Source organism: Teleopsis dalmanni, chromosome 1 (genome assembly GCF_002237135.1).
Source record: "Teleopsis dalmanni isolate 2A chromosome 1, ASM223713v2, whole genome shotgun sequence".
Classification (NCBI taxonomy): Eukaryota; Metazoa; Arthropoda; class Insecta; order Diptera; family Diopsidae; genus Teleopsis; species Teleopsis dalmanni.
The window spans coordinates 147,888,532-147,910,687 of NC_051846.1; the positions used below are offsets into that span (position 1 = coordinate 147,888,532).

Genomic DNA, 22,156 nt, shown 5'->3' on the forward strand with positions numbered 1-22,156 from the left:
ATTATCTACAACTCTTCGACAAATATGTTTCAGTGAATCTCTAATATCCTCCTCTTCATTAAACCCGAAGTTAATAGGACTAATATAATAGGCAAGCTGATTATTATTATTTGCAATTGCCTTGTTCATAAAATTGTTTATATGATCAATATCTGCCCATCCTCTAGAATTACCTGAATCATCACTACCAAATGTTACTTGGTTTAACCCATGATAAATATCAATTGCAGTAAGATGAATTTTGCCTTGTAAAGAATCGCGATTAGATTGGTTCTGTGCTTGTGACTGCTGTTCTGCTCCTTCTTCGAGATCATAATTTTTGATATCTTCAATCAAAGAAGGACTTTCTTCATCTGCTATACCATAAACCTCTTCTCTAGAAACTAGTATAGCTCCTTCAATATCTTCTTCGAGGTTACTAAGAAGTGGTACAAAATGATTCTTGTAATTTACCATAGTAATAACATTAGTACCTTCGCCTTGTTCGCTTTCAATAACATTTGTATCACCTATAGGTTGTTCTTTAAGTCCTATCACTTTAATTTTTACTTTATATTTGTCACATATCTTTCTTCCTTCAATATCTAGTCTTCCCCGTATAGGAATAGGACCATTTTCTGTAGCCACACTTTTAATATAGTCCAAGTATTTGTCAAAAGTCTCCTGCACATCTGGAACATCATTTCCCTTTTTATCCATAATATTTTCAAGATGAGGAAAAGCAATATTCTTCTGTGGAACAAAATAGCCACCTTCATTTGCATCCTTTACAATTTTATCTTCGTATTTTCTAGCATCATTTGCACAATCTTTTCTTAATGATTTTACATTAAACCTTTCACTATTTTCGACTAGACCTTTATCTTTTAGCTCATTCAATCCTTGAGCAACTGAATCAAATAAACAATCCTCTTCACCCACAGCAGCTCCGATCTTAAAGCCCTCAGGCAATTTCTTCCTTAATGCATCTAAAAGTTGATTGAGCTTTTCTTTTTTCTCTTTATCATCCTTTACATTTTTTATCTGACTAAAAATGGGAATAGAGTCTTTAGTAACAAAACTTGACGTTTCTAGAGTGCTCTCACTATCTGGATTCAAGCGTTCATTATATAATTTACTGGATTCTTTACTCTGTGCAAACATATCGATTCACTATGTTAAACTATCCGCATGGTAGTCGAAAAAATCAATAAAGTAAAGTTATCCTTTTATAACTAATACCATTATTTCAATAGTTATACACTTTGATACTTTCTATCATTAAATTAACAATATGGTCACTCTTGTTTAATTTAAAATAATAACCGTGAGAAGAAGTTTTCTTGGGATGGATTCGACTATTAAATCTAGTACATAAACTTTTCTTTATATCAATCTATTTTTTGGTTTGACACACTTTTTTGAACATTACCTTAGATTATGGTCATTTTACCTCACTTTTACTTGCTCTATCTTTCTTTATATAAACATTTCTCCTCCTTCGCAGCAAGTCTAATGCTGAAGGGAAAATTAGGCATTATATCGTTTATCGTAAAAACTCATATTTTGCACAATCACAGCGAGGAACTTGAACAGATAATTTCGTTATACTTAACATGGAAACAAAGTAACCTAAACCTTTTCACAATCTTCTATCTATCATTTCTTAAACCACTCTCCTGAACGGATACTCTGTTCTCATTGGTTGATTATTTACTGTCACATCACCTAAATGAGTTTCAAGTCTACTTTTTGCTTCCCACAATAACTGACTCTCTGATCGGCTAATGTCGGCAAGAGACACAGCAGCAAATATAGTATTAATTGTTCTTTTAACCAACTGTTCCAACACAGATTGCTTTGGCTCACGCATTTGCTCCGCTTTCTCAATTTCACGTTTTGAACCTTCAAAAGGAATTGTTTCAGTCGCTTGTACTATTTCTTCTACATTCCTGCTACCCTTCAAATGATCAAGATATTCTCTAGCTGTCAGACTTACTTCTTTTCTGTCTAGATGAGCTTGGAATTTTTTGCTACTTAAATTCATATCAGCATTAATAAGTAAAGGTAAGCCGCCTTCCACACTAATTTTAGTACCAAGCTCATATAATTCTACTCTGGATACTTCTTGACCATTGACTTTTATAAAACCAAGCTCCTTATCTTGCTCTGCTAGAAGTTGACATTCTGTTTTGATTTCTTTTGCTAAAATTTGTTTATCTTCACTTGACAATAACCCATTAGCTCGCTCAATGTCAAAGTGTTCAACAAGGAACCCTTCTTTTTCTACTTTATAGCTAGCAGATTTCATTCCTTTTTCTACAGCATCTATAAGCTGATCAACACTTTTCAATCCAGAAACAAATGCTGTATTGCTATCAAAATAAGCATAATTATCACCTATTCTATAAACTGCAACAACGTGATCACTTGTTACTAAGTGAATAGCAAAATCACCTTTAACTTCAGTTATATAATGTGATAAATTACTAGGTGTTTTATAGTCCTTATTATGCATTAGGTTTGAAGGCAGGCTATTCGTAGAAGAATCTAACTGTTGTTCGAAAACATTAAATAATTTACTAAAAGCAAAAACCTCTCTTTCTTCCATTTTAGATACCTGCTTGCCCTGCACTATACGCTCGTAAATTTCAGCGGAAGTTTCTAAATTACTTAAAAATGACTTGTCACTCTGTAAAAATAAAGCTTGCGATAAGCCACGTGTAATCTCTACACATCTACCATCAATCTCAACCCCACGTGCTTTAAAAGAAGATAAATAAAGCCCTTGTTTCACTGGTTTAATAGATAACGCAAACTTTGATAAGTCTGAAAACACTTCTCGTTGCCTCTTGCTGTAGTGTATTGACTGTATTTGTTTTTTCCTTGTTCCTCGTCTCTGGGATAAATCTCTTGAGCTACCTGCTACTGTGTCTAAAATTTTATCATATTGTCCGTTCTTACTTTGGTTAGTAATACCCTTCCGGGTTTTTCTCTTAATTTTAGAATCACCTTGTTGTAAACTACCCAAGTTTTGTTCTTGCTCTGTTCTACCGGATGCGCTACTCAGGTTAAGATCTGGATTGGTTATTTTATCTTCTTCACTAATATTCTGCTCATCTAAGAAAGCAGAAGGAGCTTTTTTAACTTTTTCTACTTTTTTATATAGTGTATTAAGTATCGTATCCGGTGAGTTATTTTTGATAAGATTATTTAAATAATCCGTTTTACTTCCTGCTTTATCAAAACAAAAACCATGCAATTTTTCAAAGGCAGAACAAATACTAAGTCCTACTCTATGTAACATCCTAGATAAATTTTTTGGTGTAAAAAGTTTTTTCTCGGCTAAGAAGTGATTTAAATAATTCCTTTCATTAAAACATGATTTGTGGAAATTTTTTAAGATAGAAGCTGAATTATTTCCTGCCATGCCTAATATTTTGGATAAGTGTCTTGCCGTAAACCCTACGCTATAGAAATCATTCAAAAGCTGCGTATTGTTCCCTTGCTCATCAAAACAAACATTGTGAAAATCTTTCAGAGCAGAACAAATGCTAGCCCTTGCTCCATGCAGTATATCAGATAATTTGTTAATAGTAAAACCTGCCTGTGAGAAATGGATTAAATACGCTTTTGCTTTTTTTGTGGAACAAAAATCATGAAACTGACCTAAACTACTTACTGATGCGCTTAATATACTGCACAGACTCTGAGGATTAAAACCTATCTTATGAAAATCACTTAAAAGTCCTGTTTCCTTTCCTTTATCGTCAAAAAGAGTATTATGAAATTCTTTTAATCTATGAGAAGTGCGAGATCCTGATCCACATAACATAGAGGATAAGTTACCTGGCTTAAAGCCTGCATCATAGAAATTATTTAAAAGTTCTGTCTCTTCTCCATTGTCGTTAAAACAAACGTCATGTAATTCTTTAAAAGCACTGCTAGCTTTGGCTCCTGCCCCACTTAAAATACCAGACAAGTTACTTATAGTAAAATTCCTTTCCGTATTCTTTTTTTCAGTCAAATGTTTTAAATACTGTTTTTTATTTCCTTGCTTATCAAACCAAAGATCATATAAGTCTTTAAAAGCTTTTGTAGTATTCGCTCCTGCTCCACTTAAAATACTGGACATATTAGGTAAATTTATTCCTTCTTTTTTTAGAGTTTTTAAATATTGTGTTTCATTTCCTTGCTTATCAAACCAAAGATCATATAAGCCTTTAAAAGCCTTTGCACCATTAGCTCCTGCTCCATGTAAGATACTGGACATGCTAGCAAAACTTGTTCCTTCTTTTTCTATAGTTCTCAAATATTGAGTTTTATTTCCTTCTTCATCAAACCACAGATCATATGAGTCTTTAAAAGCTTTTGCACCATTGGCTCCTGCTCCATTCAAAATACTAGATATGCTAGATAGATCTATTCCTTCCTTTTCTAGAGTTTTTAAATATTGTGTTTTATTTCCTTTTTCATTAAACCACAGATCATATAAGTCTTTAAAAGCTTTTGCACCATTAGCTCCTGCTCCACCTAAAATACTAGACACATTAGTAAGATTTATTTCTCCTTTTTCCAGGGTTTTTAAATATTGTGTTTTATTTCCTTCTTCATCAAACCACAGGTCATACAAGTCTTTAAAAGCCTTTGCACCATTAGCTCCTACTCCGTGCAAAATACTGGACATATTAGTTAGATTTATTTTTTCTTTTTTTAAGGTTTTTAAGTATTGTGTTTCATTTCCTTGCTTATCAAACCACAGATCATATAAGTCTTTAAATGCTTTAGGAGCTTTAGCTCCTGCTTTACTTAAAATACCGGGCACATCAGCTAGATTTACTTTTTCTTTTTTTAGAGTTTTTAAATATTGTGTTTCATTTCCTTGCTTATCAAACCACAGATCATATAAGTCTTTAAAAGCCTTTGCACCATTAGCTCCTGCTCCATTTAGAATACTGGATACATTAGTAAGATTTATTTCTTCTTTTTCCAGGGTTTTTAAATATTGTGTTTTATTTCCTTCTTCATCAAACCACAGGTCATACAAGTCTTTAAAAGCCTTTGCACCATTAGCTCCTGCACCATGCAAGATACTGGATATACTAGCAAGACTTATTCCTTCTTTTTCTAGAGTTCTCAAATATTGTGTTTTATTTCCTTGCTCATCAAACCACAGATCATATAAGCCTTTAAAAGCTTTTGCACCATTAGCTCCTACTCTATGCAAAATACTGGATACATTAGTAAGACCCATTCCGCTTTCTTCTAGAGTTTTTAAATATTGTGTTTTATTTCCTTTTTCATTAAACCACAGATCATATAAGTCTTTAAAAGCCTTTGCACCATTAGCTCCTGCTCCACCTAAAATACTAGACACATTAGCAAGATTTATTTCTTCTTTTTCCAGGGTTTTTAAATATTGTGTTTTATTTCCTTCTTCATCAAACCACAGATTATATAAGTCTTTAAACGCTTTGGGAGCTTTAGCTCCTGCTTTACTTAAAATACCGGATAAATTAGTAAGATTTATTTCTTCTTTTCCCAAGGTTTTTAAATATTGTGTTTTATTTCCTTGCCCATCAAACCACAGATCATGTAAGACTTTAAAAGTCTTTGCAGCATTAGCTCTTGCTCCATGCAAAATATTGGATACACTGGCTAAGCCTATTCCTTCTTTTTCTAGAGTTTTTAAATATCGTGTTTTATTTTCTTCTTCATCAAACCATAGGTCATATAAGTCTTTAAAAGCTTTTGCAGCACTAGTTCCTGTTCTGCCTAAGATACTAGAAACACTAGCTAGATTTATTCTTTCTTTTTCTAGAGTTTTTAAATATCGTGTTTTATTTCCTTGCTCATCAAACCATAGATCATATAAGCCTTTAAAAGTCTTTGCAGCATTAGCTCTTGCTTTACTTAAAATACTAGAAACACTAGCTAGATTTATTCTTTCTTTTTCTAGAGTTTTTAAATATCGTGTTTTATTTCCTTGCTCATCAAACCACAGATCATATAAGCCTTTAAAAGCTTTTGTAGCATCAGATCCTGATCCACTTAAAATACTGGACATACTGGATAAGTTTATTCCTTTTCCTTTCAGAACTTCTAGACATTCTTTTCCTTCCCCTGCAATTAAAAAATCTAAGAACTGATTAAATCTAGGTGTCCCTTCTTTACCGGCAACACTTTTAGCAAATCTAATTTCTTCATTAATATTGTGTACATCCACACGCGACCTCTTCAATATTATATCATCTTTGTCTGTAACAGAACGTCTTCGTTTTCTACTCGTTTTACGATTTTCCTTATCTGTACTCCTTGAATGATCGTTTTGCTCGTGTGAGGAATTTTCAATATCTTGTAATGGTGTAGAAATGTAAGATTGAGAAATATTGTTTGCTACCACATTACCGTAAGCTTCCTCTCTAGAAACTTTTATACTTCTCTTTATATCTTTTTCAATATTACTAAGAAGTGGTACAAAATGGTTCCTGTAATTCACTATGTAAATAATATTATTACCTGTACCTACCTTACCTTTAGTAACATGTAATCCATCTATCTCTTTATCTCTCAATTCTATAGTCCTAACTTTGACGCCATACTTTTCGCATATCATTTTTCCTTCAACTTCAGGTCGTCCCCATATAGCATTTTCTAACTTTTGAATTTTTATTCTTGAACCAGAGCATGTATTGTCAATGTCTTCTGTTGTAAATTTAATACGCGGAATATATTCACAAAGTTTTTCACCCTTTCCTTTTAAAGCACTACCCAACCATGAAGCTTTTTTTGTTTCATTAACTTGTTCTGCATATTGCTTACAATATTCCCTCAAAGACTTTACACTAAATCCTTTACTACCTGTAATCACACCTTTATCTTTTAGCTCGTTCAAGCCTTGAGCTATGGAATCAAAGAAACAATCCCCTTCACCTACAGCAGCTCCTATCTTAAAGCCCTCAGGCAATTTTTTCCTTAGTATCTCTAAAAGTTGATTAAGCTTCTTTTTTTCCTCTTCATCACTTGCATTTTTTACCCTACTAAAAATGGAAATAGGATCTCTAGTAACGAAATCTGGCTTGTTTAGAGTGCTCCCACTACTAGGTGATTTACCGGACTCTTTACCCCCTGCTAACATATCGACTCACTATCTTTTTATGAGTAAAACGGTATTTCAATAAGTATCTGTGTCAATATTTTCTGTCTTGTCGCATAAATCTAAAAATGGAGAAGAAGCTGCTATTTAACGAATTCTACTTTCTATTATAAATAGATCTATAGTCTGAAAATGGCAAATTGGCAGAAAATGAATTTGGAATTGTTAATTTTGGTGATATAAGATTAAGTAGGAGACTTTTAAAAATAATTAATAATTTTGCTGAGCGTTTAATAAATCAGGCTTGTGAAGATTGGCATCAAATTAAAGCAGCTTATAGATTTTTCCAAAACGTTGCTATTTCTGAAAGAAAGATATTGAACAATCATATAATTAAAACCGTTGAAAGAGCTAAAAAAAAGCTCAACTATCTTAGCTAAAAAAACCAAAGGATTAGGGACTATAGCAGCAAGATTAACATCTAAAACAACTAACTTTAAAACCCATGATACATACAAGGTTTGCAGTTACAGCAGAAGATCTATTAGATCAATTATAAATTATTAGATCAAAAAATTAGTACTAATACTGCTATTCCTATAAAAGAAAACGAAAGCATCCGATGTCACTTAAAGATTCTACTCACTATCCTGGATTAAAGAACGTTAAGGTAGTAACCGTCGCTTCCACTAATCAATCTCTATTTTTGTAGTAAAAAGAAATCAAAACAGAACAGTAAATACAGTGTAAGGTAAAGAAGGGATACATTCTACCGCTTCAAAGATCTGTATGAAAAGGAGGAGAAATGGAAGAGGATATATAAAAAGCAGTAATTGATATAGCAATAGACTTTCCAGCATAAGGATAAGAAAGAGCAGCAAACAAACTGGAAAAGAGTGGAATTCTCACCTCTGCAAGTGGAATAAGATCGGTGTGGCAAAGAAATGTTTTTGACAATTTCAAAAAGAAGTGAAAGGCATTCAAAGACGGCAAGATCTTAACAGAAAAGCAGACAACAGCTCTAGAGAAGGCTGAGAAAGGAAAAGAGGCCCATGGAGAAATTGAAACAGAACATTCTGGATACTTGAGTGGCAGAGATAGCTGTAATAACAAAGGTATTGGATACTAGTACAGTGTACTGTGGCAGACCTGAAAATCACGCTTACCAGCTGTATTTGAGGATATTGATCATTCTCAAACTTAAGCTCGTTCTCAACAAACTAATGGCATATGTGAAAAATTTTACAGAACTATGGAAGATCAATATTATCTTCAGAAAGAAAATTTACACCTCTTTGGTAGAACTTCAGCTAGATATAGGATGCAAAAAGTTGCAGTTAGGATAACAAGTATTTTCTAAATTAGCTGAAGAAGCTTCTGAAGAGACACTTCGTAAAGTTGGTGATACTTTGCCACATTCAAGTCTCAGTCTAACTGATACCACATATAATATAAAATCTTTAGGCAATAGCAAATAGGAGAATCATATGCCAAAAAAATGTGAAGTCATATGAATTGGTACAACTTTTGTTAATGAAAAATAGATCAAAAAATAAGTTTTATTCTTATATTTAATTATTCGCAAATAATTTTTTTAACTGCAAGTATCAATTATATTATATTTTTTAATTGTTAAATTCCATTACTATTATTTTGTAGAATCATTGTTTATGGTTGCACTCATATACTGCCTGTTTAGAGATTAGATTACAGAGCCTGCATGGAAATATGATGTTAGTTTGCATTTCGAGTGCTAGTAATGCTAGGTATTAGCATTACTAGCACTCGTAGACCATTAAGGTCCATTGCAATATCAGATCTTAGTCTTAATTTTAGCGATTGTGACCATCACTTAGGATGCGCGAATTTATTAGCGAATTTTATTAGGGTTTCAACAGAAATCTTAGATATGTTTTCAAGTTCGGTAAAACTGACAGCCCCCAAGTATTTTTGTCGAGTTCTCGAGAGGTCCGAGCAGTTACACAACAGATGTTCTCTTGCATTCGGCTCGTTGTATTTCCTACAGCAACGCTCTGAATTGGGTTTTTAGTTTGTGCGCATGTGTTGCGATCAGACAGTGACCTGTCAACCCAACAATTAATGTTCTACAATTTCTTCGGTTAGACAATATAACATCCTTGGTGTACTTTTCTTCGTATATGTGTGTACACATGATTCTAGCTATTCTACAGGTGCTTAAGTTTCGTCACCTTTCCTTTGCTCTTATTGTCATGTGTTCGTCCAGAATTTCCAGTATTTGTTTCAGAGGTCTGAGTACTTTGCTCGTTTGTTGATCTGAAAGTTTTGCGCCATTTTTAGCAATAGCATCAACTGTCTCATTTCCCAGTACTGCTAATTCTTATTTTCCTAACAAATAAATTTGCTATAGTATTTGAAACTGCATTTAACTAGTTTCTTCCTGTTAAGAAAATACTCGACAGTGAGAATTGTTTTCAATGAACATGAATTGCAAATATAATTCAGTAAAATTAATTAAAATTTTTTATTAAATTATAAACAAATATTAATATTATTATTTTTTTTGTTTTTTTTTTTTTTGTTTTGTGTGAAAGTGAAGTGACAAAAGAATTTATGCGAAAACAAGCAAATAATTTGTTAAAATTAATTTATGGGAGGTGAGAAGACAAAAAAATCGGTATTAAATTACCGGATGCATTACAAAAAATTTTAAAAACAATATGAGAAGTAAAAAAGTTAAATAAATAAACATATAAATTTGCACAAATATGTTAATACTTTAATAATTAAATTCAGTGTTGCAAGCTAAACAAACGCAAATATTTGATCAAAAAGGGAAAATTTTAACAAGCAAAACAATTGTTGGTTTTATGTTAAAGTTAATGTGTGAATTTTAACTGAAAATATTAACATACATACGCGTACATACCCACTTTAATCGATAAACAAACTGATAAGGCCAAAATTCAACACTTTTAAGTTTAAATAAACAGAAAGTATCTCATGTGGAGGAGCAAACTTGCAATTTGTTTATTTTACTGCATTTGCGTTTGCGTTTCAGCGTTTAAGCGTTGAGTTTGCGTTTGCATTCTCGGCGCCAACGTAGCCGCCTTACAAATCATTAACAATAACAATTGTTGCTCATTAATATGAACTGTTGCAGCAGCTGCAGTTGCAAGTGCAGTTGCAAGTGCAAGTGCAGTTGAAAGTGCAGTTGCAGTTGGTGTATGTGGATCTGGCACGTATCTGTATCTGTCCCTGTATTTATTGTTAAAATCAGAATGGACAAATATTTTCCAAATTATAATTATTTTCTTTTGTATGAGCAAAAGCATGCATTCACTTGCAATGCAATCAGTCGCTTTTTATGACTTAATTAGTAACAAAAAAAGCAAATGCAGTATATATTTTTTAAAACAAATTTAAATTAATTTTTATTGTATTTCATATCACCAAATAAGAGATAAGATTTAATAATAAGGCTTTGGTTTGATGCAAAGCTATGTTGAGCTCTTTCACAAGACTTTCGTCAGTATTCCATTTGCTATATTAGTTTATAAAGAGGTTTTCGAACAGAAGTGAAACAACAACAAAAATTTATTTTTTAAATAATTTTAATTAATTGAATTTTTGGCTGACCATACAGCTGTTTCGTATATTGCCAAATACCCTTCATCAGTGGTCTTGGAAATAATTCTTATATTTAATTACTCAAAAATAAATATTTATTTTTGAGACTACAAGTACCAGGAATCGAACTCGGGTCCTGCCAAATATGAAGCTCAGAATCAGCGCACCTTAACCAACTGATCCAAAGCCGTACTTGACTGCAACCAATTACAGAGTCCGCTACATAAATATATATTTGAATAATATATATGACTATATACACTTTCATATGCATTGTATTGTACCATATATATATGGTATATGGATTCAGACTTTATGTTTTTGGGAAAAATTTTAGTGTTTTGTGCAATTGAGTTTTTAATTATCTGGTATGCCAATCTTATTTTACTTCTATTATTAAATTTAACTAACATACAGACTTTGTGTCTGTTGAATAGAACAACAATAAAGGCAAATAATTACTTTTTGATTATAAAACTGGCACAGAATTCGTTTAATTATATTTGCCTAAAAACGAAGTTTAATATATAAACAAACTGGGTATATTTTTGCATAATTGAGTTCCTTTGTTTTCCGAAATTGTTTTTCTTTTTACAGAAAATAATAATAATAATAGAAATAAACTGCACAAACGTTATAGTCTCCTCTCTCATAGCAGGTAAAAATTTTAGAGCATCAAATAAAAATTTGACCTAAAATAAAATAAAAACCATAAATTCATAAGTGCAGCAGCAGGAAAGGAGCAAATGTATTTTAGAAATTCAAGAAATAATAATACAAAAAACAAAAAAAAACAATTTTTACTAAGAGTTATTTTTGGTTGTTAATAAAAACTTCTACAGCAGCAACTCAGTTGGGAGTTCCTTAGAGCATATATCATACCTGGCCAAAAAATAAATTTAATAACAATGAGAAATAAAATAAAAATTCCAACAATAAACGTAATACCCATGACATTTGTAGTTATAAGCATTCAAGTAGAATCCATACAGTAAAATAAATTGTTTTTTTTTTTTTATTACAACAAGAAACATCAAAGGCAAAAGATAGTATTGAACAGCAGGTAAGAAAATCGAGTACCCTACACTCGTCAGTCAAGACTTCCATGCAATATAGCAAGACAATTGTTTTTTTTTATGATTCATGTGGCTTACTACAAAAAAAGAAAAATTTATTTTGGTATACAGATATACCTGTGCCGAGACCCTTTAATATTTGTATAACATCAGTCTATTATAATTAGATATCTCATTTAGTTTCACAAGATATCTTTAAAACGTAGTACATTTTACTGCTTAAAAAACAGCAATCTTTATTGCATTCATATTACTGCAATTTATATTACTTAATTTTAATATAAGCTAAGATTTATATAAGCTATATAAGCAGTATGTATATAAAAACAAATTAAATAATTAAATTTAAAAATTAAAATCCAAACAAATATGAATATAAAGTTGAAGACTAAATCTTTTTACTGCAATACTCGTCAGACAAAAATTTATATACGAAAGAGCAGATAAAATTTTCCAGGGTAATCATGGAAAAAACCCAAATGATAGCTATTGCACATGTTATTTGCCTTTCTTGAAACAGTAAAAAATATTAGTAATAACTGCAGAGATCAAGCTAAATAAATAAATCTATAATAATGAACATTTCTCATAGCACCTAGCTAAGTTTTGTGGATGTACTCTTTTCATTGGTCCAGAACCCTTCTGCGGAATAACAAATAGCTTCACAAATAACTAACTATGTGAGCGGGAGAAACAAAATCTACTTGAAGGCTGGAGAGCTCAAACAAACATACAGCAGTCAAGAAAATTCATTGATCCTGAGCACATCAAAGTTACCGCTATCTTTAACCTTAACAGAAACGATAATAAACTCCACACTAAACTTCTTACAGAACACTATAGTCTCAATTACCACATAAAGAATATAGTTCGGGTAGAAAATGATTCCTGTCGACTCTGTCTTGAGAAGAATAAAACATCAGAACATGTTTTATGCAACGGCAAGACATAGACTTAACTACCCTAGAAACGGGATCTTGGTTCCAAATCAATCAGGTAAAATAGTCTAGATGTTTATAAATAGTCTAGAATTGTTTTAGTTGGGTTTTTAAGCGCACAATCGATCTTTAAGGTTGTAGTGCATTAATAGGCTATTATTTAATAATAATAATAAATTGATATGGAACACATTTTTTATAACAAATGTGTTATAAAAAAATATAAAATATATAAAAAAGATAAAACTAATGAAAAATACACTATTTTAAAAGATACCATTAATTTAAAAGATGATTTATAATAAATTAATTCAATAAAACATTGATTTTTAGCACCTTAAAAATTAATAGTTTTAAAACAGATATCTTAAGGTATTGTTCGAAAAATCAAAATCCCCGTAAAGGAACAACGGTGAGTCATTGATGTGAACTGTTTGCAAAATCGTATTTTGTTGACCAAAATAAGACTATATAAACTTCTGAACAGAAAAAAAAAATTGAAGAATTTTTTTGGCTTAGAATTTAATGGGTTAATATCATCTATTTTTTTACCCATCATGACAAATGTAGTAGTTTATTATATATCAAAAAGATACTCTAGTAGCAGATAAAGTGTACTATTAAATATTAAGACTGGAAACAAATTTCTCGTTAAGATCAGCTATTGATATTGGATTACAATAGGTGTTAATTGACTTCTGCGACATCTGATCTTAATTTTCGGCCTCTCCCTTGTATACCTTGAACAATATAAACAAGAACTAGGCAATGACTTACATTATTCTTATAAATTGTAGTCATTTTGACTTAACATTTCACGTAATTATGGATAGAAGGTTGGGCATACTGGAACTAACTGGAGACTTTGTTAATTACAAGCATCTGGCCAATTTTAATGTTGCAGATATCACTGAGTAAAGGAAAGAAAGGGGCTCACACAACAGGAGCTCTACTATCTCTTTCAAAAGTGTTGGCAAACACGCTCTTCAGCAGTTTAGGCAGGACAGGTCCAACTACCAGTCATGTGAGCTATCTAGTCATGTGAGTTTACTGCTCATATGAATAAATTTATATTCCTTTTAAAAATTAATTATTTGATTAAATGGATAAATATTTCTAACTTTTCCAATAAGTTTTCCTTTCTGTGTAACAAAAAGATATTTTCTAAAAATTTACATTTTAGGAAGTAAAAAAACTATAGGTATATCTAGAAGCAAGGGAAGTTTATGCCTTAAAATGAACTACTAAACTTAGTTGAAGTTAAGGAAAACAAGACTTTTGAACTTCCTTAAAAGATTAGCTCATCCTTCGTTAAATCCTTTCATTCATATTTTTTAATTATATTTCTTTTGACAGTTTTCATTTACGCAATTTTACAAAGCAGCAGATAACATACTTACAACAAAATTTTAACACACTTCAATGCACTCAAGTAGACTAAGATCTTAATATAAAGGTAAAAATCCTTTAAGCAAAAATCCTTCCACCTCTGCCTGCCATCATATGTGTGTATGTATGTGTATGTATGGCTATGTATCTGTATATGTGTATGTAAAGATACTCGTACTTTACCTTAACTACAAAGTATGAAGTCTCAGCTATGCTCAGTTATAAACTAAATCTTAATGATATATTGCAGATACATAAATACTACTCGCATATAATCGTATCTTTTATACATGATATACTCGTGTGTATATAGATATATACTCGTATGCAAGTAGTAGATGAGAACTGTGGAAAAGTAAGCAAAACGTACCATTCATAAAAAAGAAATAAGGAAGTTGAAAAAAATTGCGCTACAAAGAGCAGCTGCTACAGAACAAAATCTTTGAGATACAAATAAATAAAAAATATTGTGTTATATGAGGTTTTGCAGTTCGTTACTTTTTGAAGTGGGGTTTTAAACTTGAAGTTCTTTCTTCTCGTAATTTAGAAAAAATTACTTAAATACTTCTGTGTAATAAAATTGAATGAAGGAAAGGTAATTGTGGTTGGCATTCTGAGTGCAAAACATATTTTATTGAATGACAGAAATATTATTATTATTATAATAATTGTTAATAGACAGTAATAAAATATAATTTAATTTTCAAGGGCGGCTTAAAAGATCTATTGTGCCTCTTAGTCGGGTTAGAGTGTTTCCCCAAGTCAGATTTCTTTAATGTAAGACAGTATAGAGCCTATCTTTACTAGTCCTTATGATTCATGAAATACCCTATTAGGTGTTTCTTCCAATTATGCATCAGTGCCAGGCATTCCACAAGTACATGGCATACAGTGGCTCTCTCTTGTTCATTGATTGGTTTGTAAAGGTTTATATGAACCAACCAAGTAATTAGACCAGCACTACTTTATGTGTGTGTCGCATACAGCAAAGCTGCCGACTCTACTATCCAAAACCTGTAAGTTGCTCAAAGTCAGGCTCTCCGAAGGCTCTCCGAAGGCTCTTCAAAGTGCCATGGTACATCCGCATAAATGACATGCTAAGATACCTTAGAATAGATCCGGTCAAAAAATACATAAGGGACAGAGCTCTGAAGTTATATGCGAAAACCGATAAGCTACCCTAGTTAGCACTATCTAATCTTAGAGTAATCAGTAACCGCACGGGGCGGTACGCAGATCTTAGATCAATCTTAGATTATGAGGAATACTCAAATTAGTCAGTGAGAGCAAAGGTAAGGTGGCGGAACTTAACCACCTGTAGAACAGCTAGAATTATGTGTAGACACATATACGAAGAAAAATACACCAAGAATGTTATATCGTTTAACCGAAGGAACTGTAGAACATTAATTGGTGTGTTGACAGGTCACTGTTTGGTTGCATCACATGCCCGAAAACTAAACCTAATTCACAACGATGCTTGCAGGAAATGCAATGAGCCGGATGCAAAGGAAACTCTAGAGCATCTGATGTGTAATTGCCCGGCTCTCTCGAGAACTCGACAAAAATACTTGGGAGCTTTCAGTTTTGCAGGACTGGAGTACATACCTGAGGTTTCTGTTGGAATCTTAATAAATTTTGCTAATGAAACACGCATCTTAAGTGATGCTTACAATCGCTAAAACAAGACTCTGATCTGGTATCGCAATGGACCTTAGTGGTCTACGCGTGGCCTTTATAGCCTGCCAGCATAATCTAATCTAGTCAGTGAGATGGGTGGGACTCTGCAGAAACCCTCCAGCCATCATAGAGTAAAAGTGCTCAGGTGTACTAACTCAGAAAAGGCTCAACATAAGATATGAACCGACTATATAGCGTAAAATATTAACTATTAAACTAGATGAATTACATTTTAAGTGAATACTTCAATACTTCTAATCTGCAACGCACCCCTTCTAGTTGTTTTTAATCAAATTCTAAAAAAATAAAAATAAAGAATTTTTTTTAACAAAAGCATTGAAGTTGCAGACAAGATTCGAAGTTGTTGCATTAAATCGAATTCACACAGACGGCGACTGCGGCGGCGGCAACCGCAACAGCAACTGCAATGTCAGCAACAGAAATAAGTGAAGAGCAAAACTGCAGATAGCATTTACCTTACCTTATCTTACCTTACTTACCTGTTTACCCTATGAAACGGAACTGTAAGCAAGTAGTTCTTACATACCCGGCAATGAGACTGGTATATCTATCTATGAGATTGGTTAACGAAATCGCAACGAAGCATAGCTTAGCTCAGCGGCAACGCTGACATTTCCAGCATATGAACATACAAATTCATTGTAAACATATTTCAATACATTCCGATACAGCAGCGCATAGTGTTACTTGTATTTCACAAAAGCAAAAAAGAGGAAAAAAACAAGGAAACATGGCAAAGCACACGAAATGCAACATAACCTGCAGTAGAATTCTTCATGAACCATAAAGTAACTTTAGCTCACCTTACTTAACCAACTGTAAGCAATTTCATTTTAATTCGAACTGCAGCGACTCATACGAGGCGCAGTACGTGAAAGTAAATGCTCGATATCAATGGTTGCTGGAAGTATCTTCTGCCATAAAGCAATCAGGCAGGCAGGCAGGCAGGCAGGCAGGCAGGGCAGAATGCCTATATCTACGGCATTATCAAAACGCAAAATGCCTACTCAGAGGCTTGCAAACAAGCACTTCGACTGCGAATCACTCCTGTAAGTAGAAAGGAGAGCCCCACTGAGCGAATATGGATTTTTAATCATTAATGTCAGTGGATTTTACCTTCTCGTACATAAATTTGGTGCCAAGCGGCACTTTAACGAGGAGAGCTTCACTAAAAATGCAGTGCATACATTATTTACTTAATATAATTTATTTGTTTATTAATGCCGCAGGTGATTAGAGTTGCATAAATTACCACTAAGTTTTAATTATGTGCAGATAGACTGACAGACAGACAAACAGTCTAAAAATTATGTACAAATTTTGTGTGTTTTATTAGAAATTTGTATCCGTGACAGGAAGTACCTGAGCGTGTATTTTCTCTTGTATATGCAAGGGTTACACTTGTACGAATCCGCTAAACAATTACTAATGTTTTCATGGCTATTTCCGCTTTAATTATATTAAACATAATTTGTTTGTAATTTCTTCGGAAGTACACATGGAACCCAAAAACAAAAGTAAACATTAAATAAACCGGAACTAACTGTTCAAAACGTTCATTGATTGCTCTAATGGCTCACACAAATTTGTAGTAAAAATTACGTTAAAATAACACAAATTAGCGGATCATTTAGGAAAGTAATTAATTCGATGACCCATTAACCTTTTTCACCAGATCAACAGCCTCTAGAGGTTATCAAAAAAAAAAATTGTGGAAATGAAATAATTAAATAGAATGATAGTTTATAGTACAGTATAGGTTAGGTCGGGTTGTACCTCCGATCCAATGTGATCCACTTAGGCCTATAGGCCCATTGTGTTAACGTATAAGGAACGTGGGCTTGTACGAATAAAGAAGATGGAAGACACTTTTATAACCCTGTTCACAACTCCGACAGGTATAATTGCAAGAGAGATTCAATCTTCTGGCATGGTTAGCTAATCTGCCAGTCCAGTATATAAAATAATCAATTTAACGAATGTTGAATTTAGCAAATATTTAATTCCATGAATATTCAATTTAGGAAAAGCGCAATTCATCGATTGACTAATATTTCTGATTTTCGAAATATCCAAGTTTATGAATTGTCCACTTAACGACAAAATTCTATAAATTATTCTGTATAATGAATACATAAGGCATTATATAGAATTGTTATTAATTACAAGAAAAAAAAGTGGATTATATGTCTCTGGAACAACAACTAAGATCTTCCATAAAAATTGTGTGAAACCAATGAATTTGCATAATAAGTACAGAGGCAACAAAGCTAATTTAAATATATATATAATTGAGTAAGTTATACATATTTAACTGTATATATAACTGTAAGTTATACATATATAACTAACTTCTGTGGGAATTATTTTGCAACCCTCTCTCAAACTTCGCTACGTCACTGAATGAACGATTTTTATAAACTGCTAAAGAAACTTAAAATATACTACAAATAATTGGAAAATTTTCTTTTAAAGATATATAAGTTTATCAAAATTTAACACAGGTGCTATATGAAGTTATTCTGATGAATACCTGATATATTAAAAACTTTAACTATCTCTGATATACTCAAATTTCCAGTTACTCACATATGTCTAAATTATCTATAAGCTTTTTATTTTACACCAATCAGCAGTATCTACTTGAAAACACCTCATTTCATAATCTGAATACTAAATAATCCATATGATAATCAAATAAGATTTGAGATTTATATCTGGGTAAATACTAGTAGATAACCAAATCTTTGATAACAAATTTCAAGTAAACTTTTTTATAAGATTTTCAATATTTTTTAATTTTTAAACATCATAATTTTTATTTTAATTTGTAATCAATAACTACTGTCATCATTAGCTTTATATACAAAAAACAGGACGCACAGGAAGATATGCTGATCTACGGTTCGTCATCAGTTAGAAGATAAATAAATGATAATGATTCTAGTATAGTTTAAGTTTAGTGTGCGGCAGGGATAAGCCCCCAGCCACAAAAGAGTAAAAGTGCGGAATAGCACTAACTCAAATCACAACAACAACAAAAATATTACAGATAAGTCGTGTACTGCTTTGGGTAAGTTCATTCTGAACATTGACTCTGAGCTACAAATTTGGCAGGGCACGAGTTTAACCCTTGCAGTACTTTCAGTCTTAATAAACTATTTACGAATAAATATATATAAGAAATAATTCCAAGACCATTGATGTTGGGTATTTAGAAATAATCCAAAGAACCAGCTTAACTAAATCGAATGTCATATTCTTAGATATGTTAGAAGTTTTAATATGAATATAGAGGATACATTATAAAACAGTATGACTCTAAAATATCTGCTTTGAGTCCGCAATCCGTTTATCTCGCAGACATGTGGGGCTCTGACAAAATCAAGTTTTTAAATGGTTAATAAAATAATACGAATATTGTGACTTCAGGAATAAATAGATAAACTGTTTTGCTTTAAATATGCTTTCACAAATTGATCTCCTTCCCTACCAAAATAGGGATTATTGAAATATTTCTTAAAACTGTTTTTTTTTTTTGGTTTGAAGCCTTTGATTTTAAGAAAAGTCTGTCTTGGAGAGGTAAGAAAGGGAATTTGGAAATTTACTTGATATTTGAAGTCTTAAATCTTGGAAGAAATATTGGACTATTTCTTTATTTGATACTAAGTGATACTATTTGACATGAACTTATTAAAATTTGTTGACTTCATCAGTCACTGCATAGAGAATCATTTTAGATGGTTATCCAGAAATTCAATTGAATAATAAAAAATTTTGTTGTTGTGATTTACTACTGTTCATAAATACCTCTCCATTAAATCAATGGTTTCTATAAAGAAATATGGTTGTTTTCGCCATAATTGACATTAAAAATCAAATCACTTTAGATAATTCTAAAGCCATTGAACCGGTTGAACTTTTTGATATGTTAACTTCGTACAAAAAATTTTAATTATTCACTTTAATTAAAAATACTTTTTTGAAGATATATACTAAAAACTAACTAATAATTTAATTAGCTGTATTAAAAAAATAAATCAACTAACTTTAGGCTTATAGATTTCAATAAATTGGTGCTCACGTTTTTCGACATTACAGATGGAGACTATATGAGGAGCACATTGGACACACTTCATTGTTGCTAATTTTGCTACAATTTCACATACTTAATATATTGTATTCATATATAATAAAAATACGTAATATTACTAAATATTAGCAAATATTTTTAAAAGTCATACATAACTTATATGAAATGCCTTATAATTTTCTTCACGCAGTGAAACAGCGAAAAAGTAATAAAATTAAAAAAACTACGAAATACATAAATAAATATATGTACCTAATATATATGTATATAAATCATATATGTATATAAATCTTTTATTCGTAAAATATTTGTACACGTTTTTCGCACTTAGAAACTTTTTATGACGACATGATTGACACATAATATTTTAGCATGGATTTCTACTGTGTGATTTTATATACGCGTTGTGTATATAAAAAATATCATTTGTCACACAGAAGTAGGGCAACTTGACGGCTGTATTAGGATTTGCTTAATAATTGACAGTATACGTATAAAAAGCATGACAGCTCATAATGAGAGACATGAATTTTAAATACATCATAGAGTAGATCTTCAAAATATATACCATATAAGTGCCTTTTGAAGTACCTAACTGGTGTATGTAATAAGAAATATTTATAAAATATTTGTGGCATTAAATCTGCTTTAAAAATTAAAAAAATATCATTTTAATAAAAAATTTACTATCAGCTGTTTACCATATACACCTGATTTGACATCAACTTTCAAAAAAAATGCATTCATCAATGAAGCAAAAGTTTTTGTGGACGTGAAAGTCATCCAAAAGAATTGTACCAAAATTTTGGATCAAGTTATTTTAATCCATGTATGTTACCGTTCAATTATATTCTGCTTTATTATGTTGTTATTAAGTTTTAATAAATGAAATAAACTGTAGTTTATAATATTAAAATCATTTTATAAGTACCTATAATAATTTTATAATTATCTATCCATATTCATCTGACTCCATATAATATTCTTTTAAAAACAAACCTGCAAATGAAAATCTCACATCATGATAATCAATTGGCAATTTTAAAAATAAATCTATTAAAAATCTAAACTATTCATCTAGACATTTTGTACTACTATTAAATTTGATAACTAGAAGAACATCTATTTGAAATCTGTAGCAGATTTGTTCTTATATTTGCTTTTACTTTACAAACAATTAAAAAACTTAAAGAAAATACATCTAATAGAAATTGAAGAGTTCAAAAATTTTGGACAGTGTATATTATTGTTAGGACCGATTACTAAAAAGTCTGTCTATTATACTATTATATCCTCATAAGAGACAGGTAAGATTCCAAATCCCATAAAGAGTTTTAAATCAGTTCTTATCGAGCAAGGAATTAGCTAACTTTATAAATAAATCTATTGGAATAGTCCAACTATTTTAGACATTTTGTACTGTTGTAAAAGCTGATTAATAATTTGGTATCTATGTTTGGTATAAAATAGATCTGCGGTCTATTTGATATCAAATGGATCTGCGATCTATTTGGTATCAAACAGATCTGCGGTCAATTTGGTATCAAATAGATATACAGTGTATTTGGTTGCCGAATAAGCATATGGCAAACTTAAAAAATATATTAAATAAATTGATTAGTTGATTAGTCGAAACATTTCGCAAATTTAGTACTGCTGTTAAAACCAATTACTAAATAGCAGTTCATTCAGAATCTATAGCAGATTGATCCCCACACCTAACCTTACTAAATTAACAATTGACAAGCATATAAAATAAATATCGTATAAATATAATGAAAAGTACAAATATTTTATATGTTTCATTCTACTAATTAAGCCAATAACTTAACAGAAATCTAACAGAAATTTAGTTGTCTAAAAATTTTGAACATTTTGTTATGCTATTTAAGGCAATTACTAGAAGACAATACCAGACCTTAGCGAATAAACAATTGACAAACATATGAAATAAACATTGTGTAAATAAATATATTCCAAATATTTTATACGCTTTATAGTATTTCATAAGAAGATTACTTAACAGAAATCCAACAGAAATTCAGTTGTCCAAACCTTATGGACATTTTGTTCATTTTGTTTAAGCCGATTACTAGAAGACAGTATATTTAGAGTTTATTACAGATTCATTCTTGTGTCAGATCTTAACAAATAAATAATTAGTAAATATAAAAAAAATTTTTGTATTGAAAATTAAATACTCCAAACATTTTGGACATTTTCTACTGCTCTTAAAGCAGATCACTTAAAGGCGGTCTTACTTGGAATTTGTCAC

General features: G+C 31.3%; 2 protein-coding genes across 3 annotated transcripts in view; both read right to left on the bottom strand.

Moving 5' to 3' along the window:
* The window catches only part of LOC119669278 (transcription factor mef2A), a 142,085-nt gene that overhangs the window by 117,202 nt on the left and 2,727 nt on the right, over positions 1-22,156 (bottom strand). The window lies entirely within an intron of this gene.
* Positions 1,646-22,156, bottom strand: part of LOC119666416 — a 34,802-nt gene continuing 14,291 nt past the window's right edge. Inside the window, exon 3 of the mRNA XM_038075694.1 lies at positions 1,646-7,438. Within this exon, the coding sequence (XP_037931622.1) occupies positions 1,646-7,117 (5,472 nt within the window). The 5' untranslated portion in view covers positions 7,118-7,438. The remainder of the gene's footprint in view (positions 7,439-22,156) is intronic.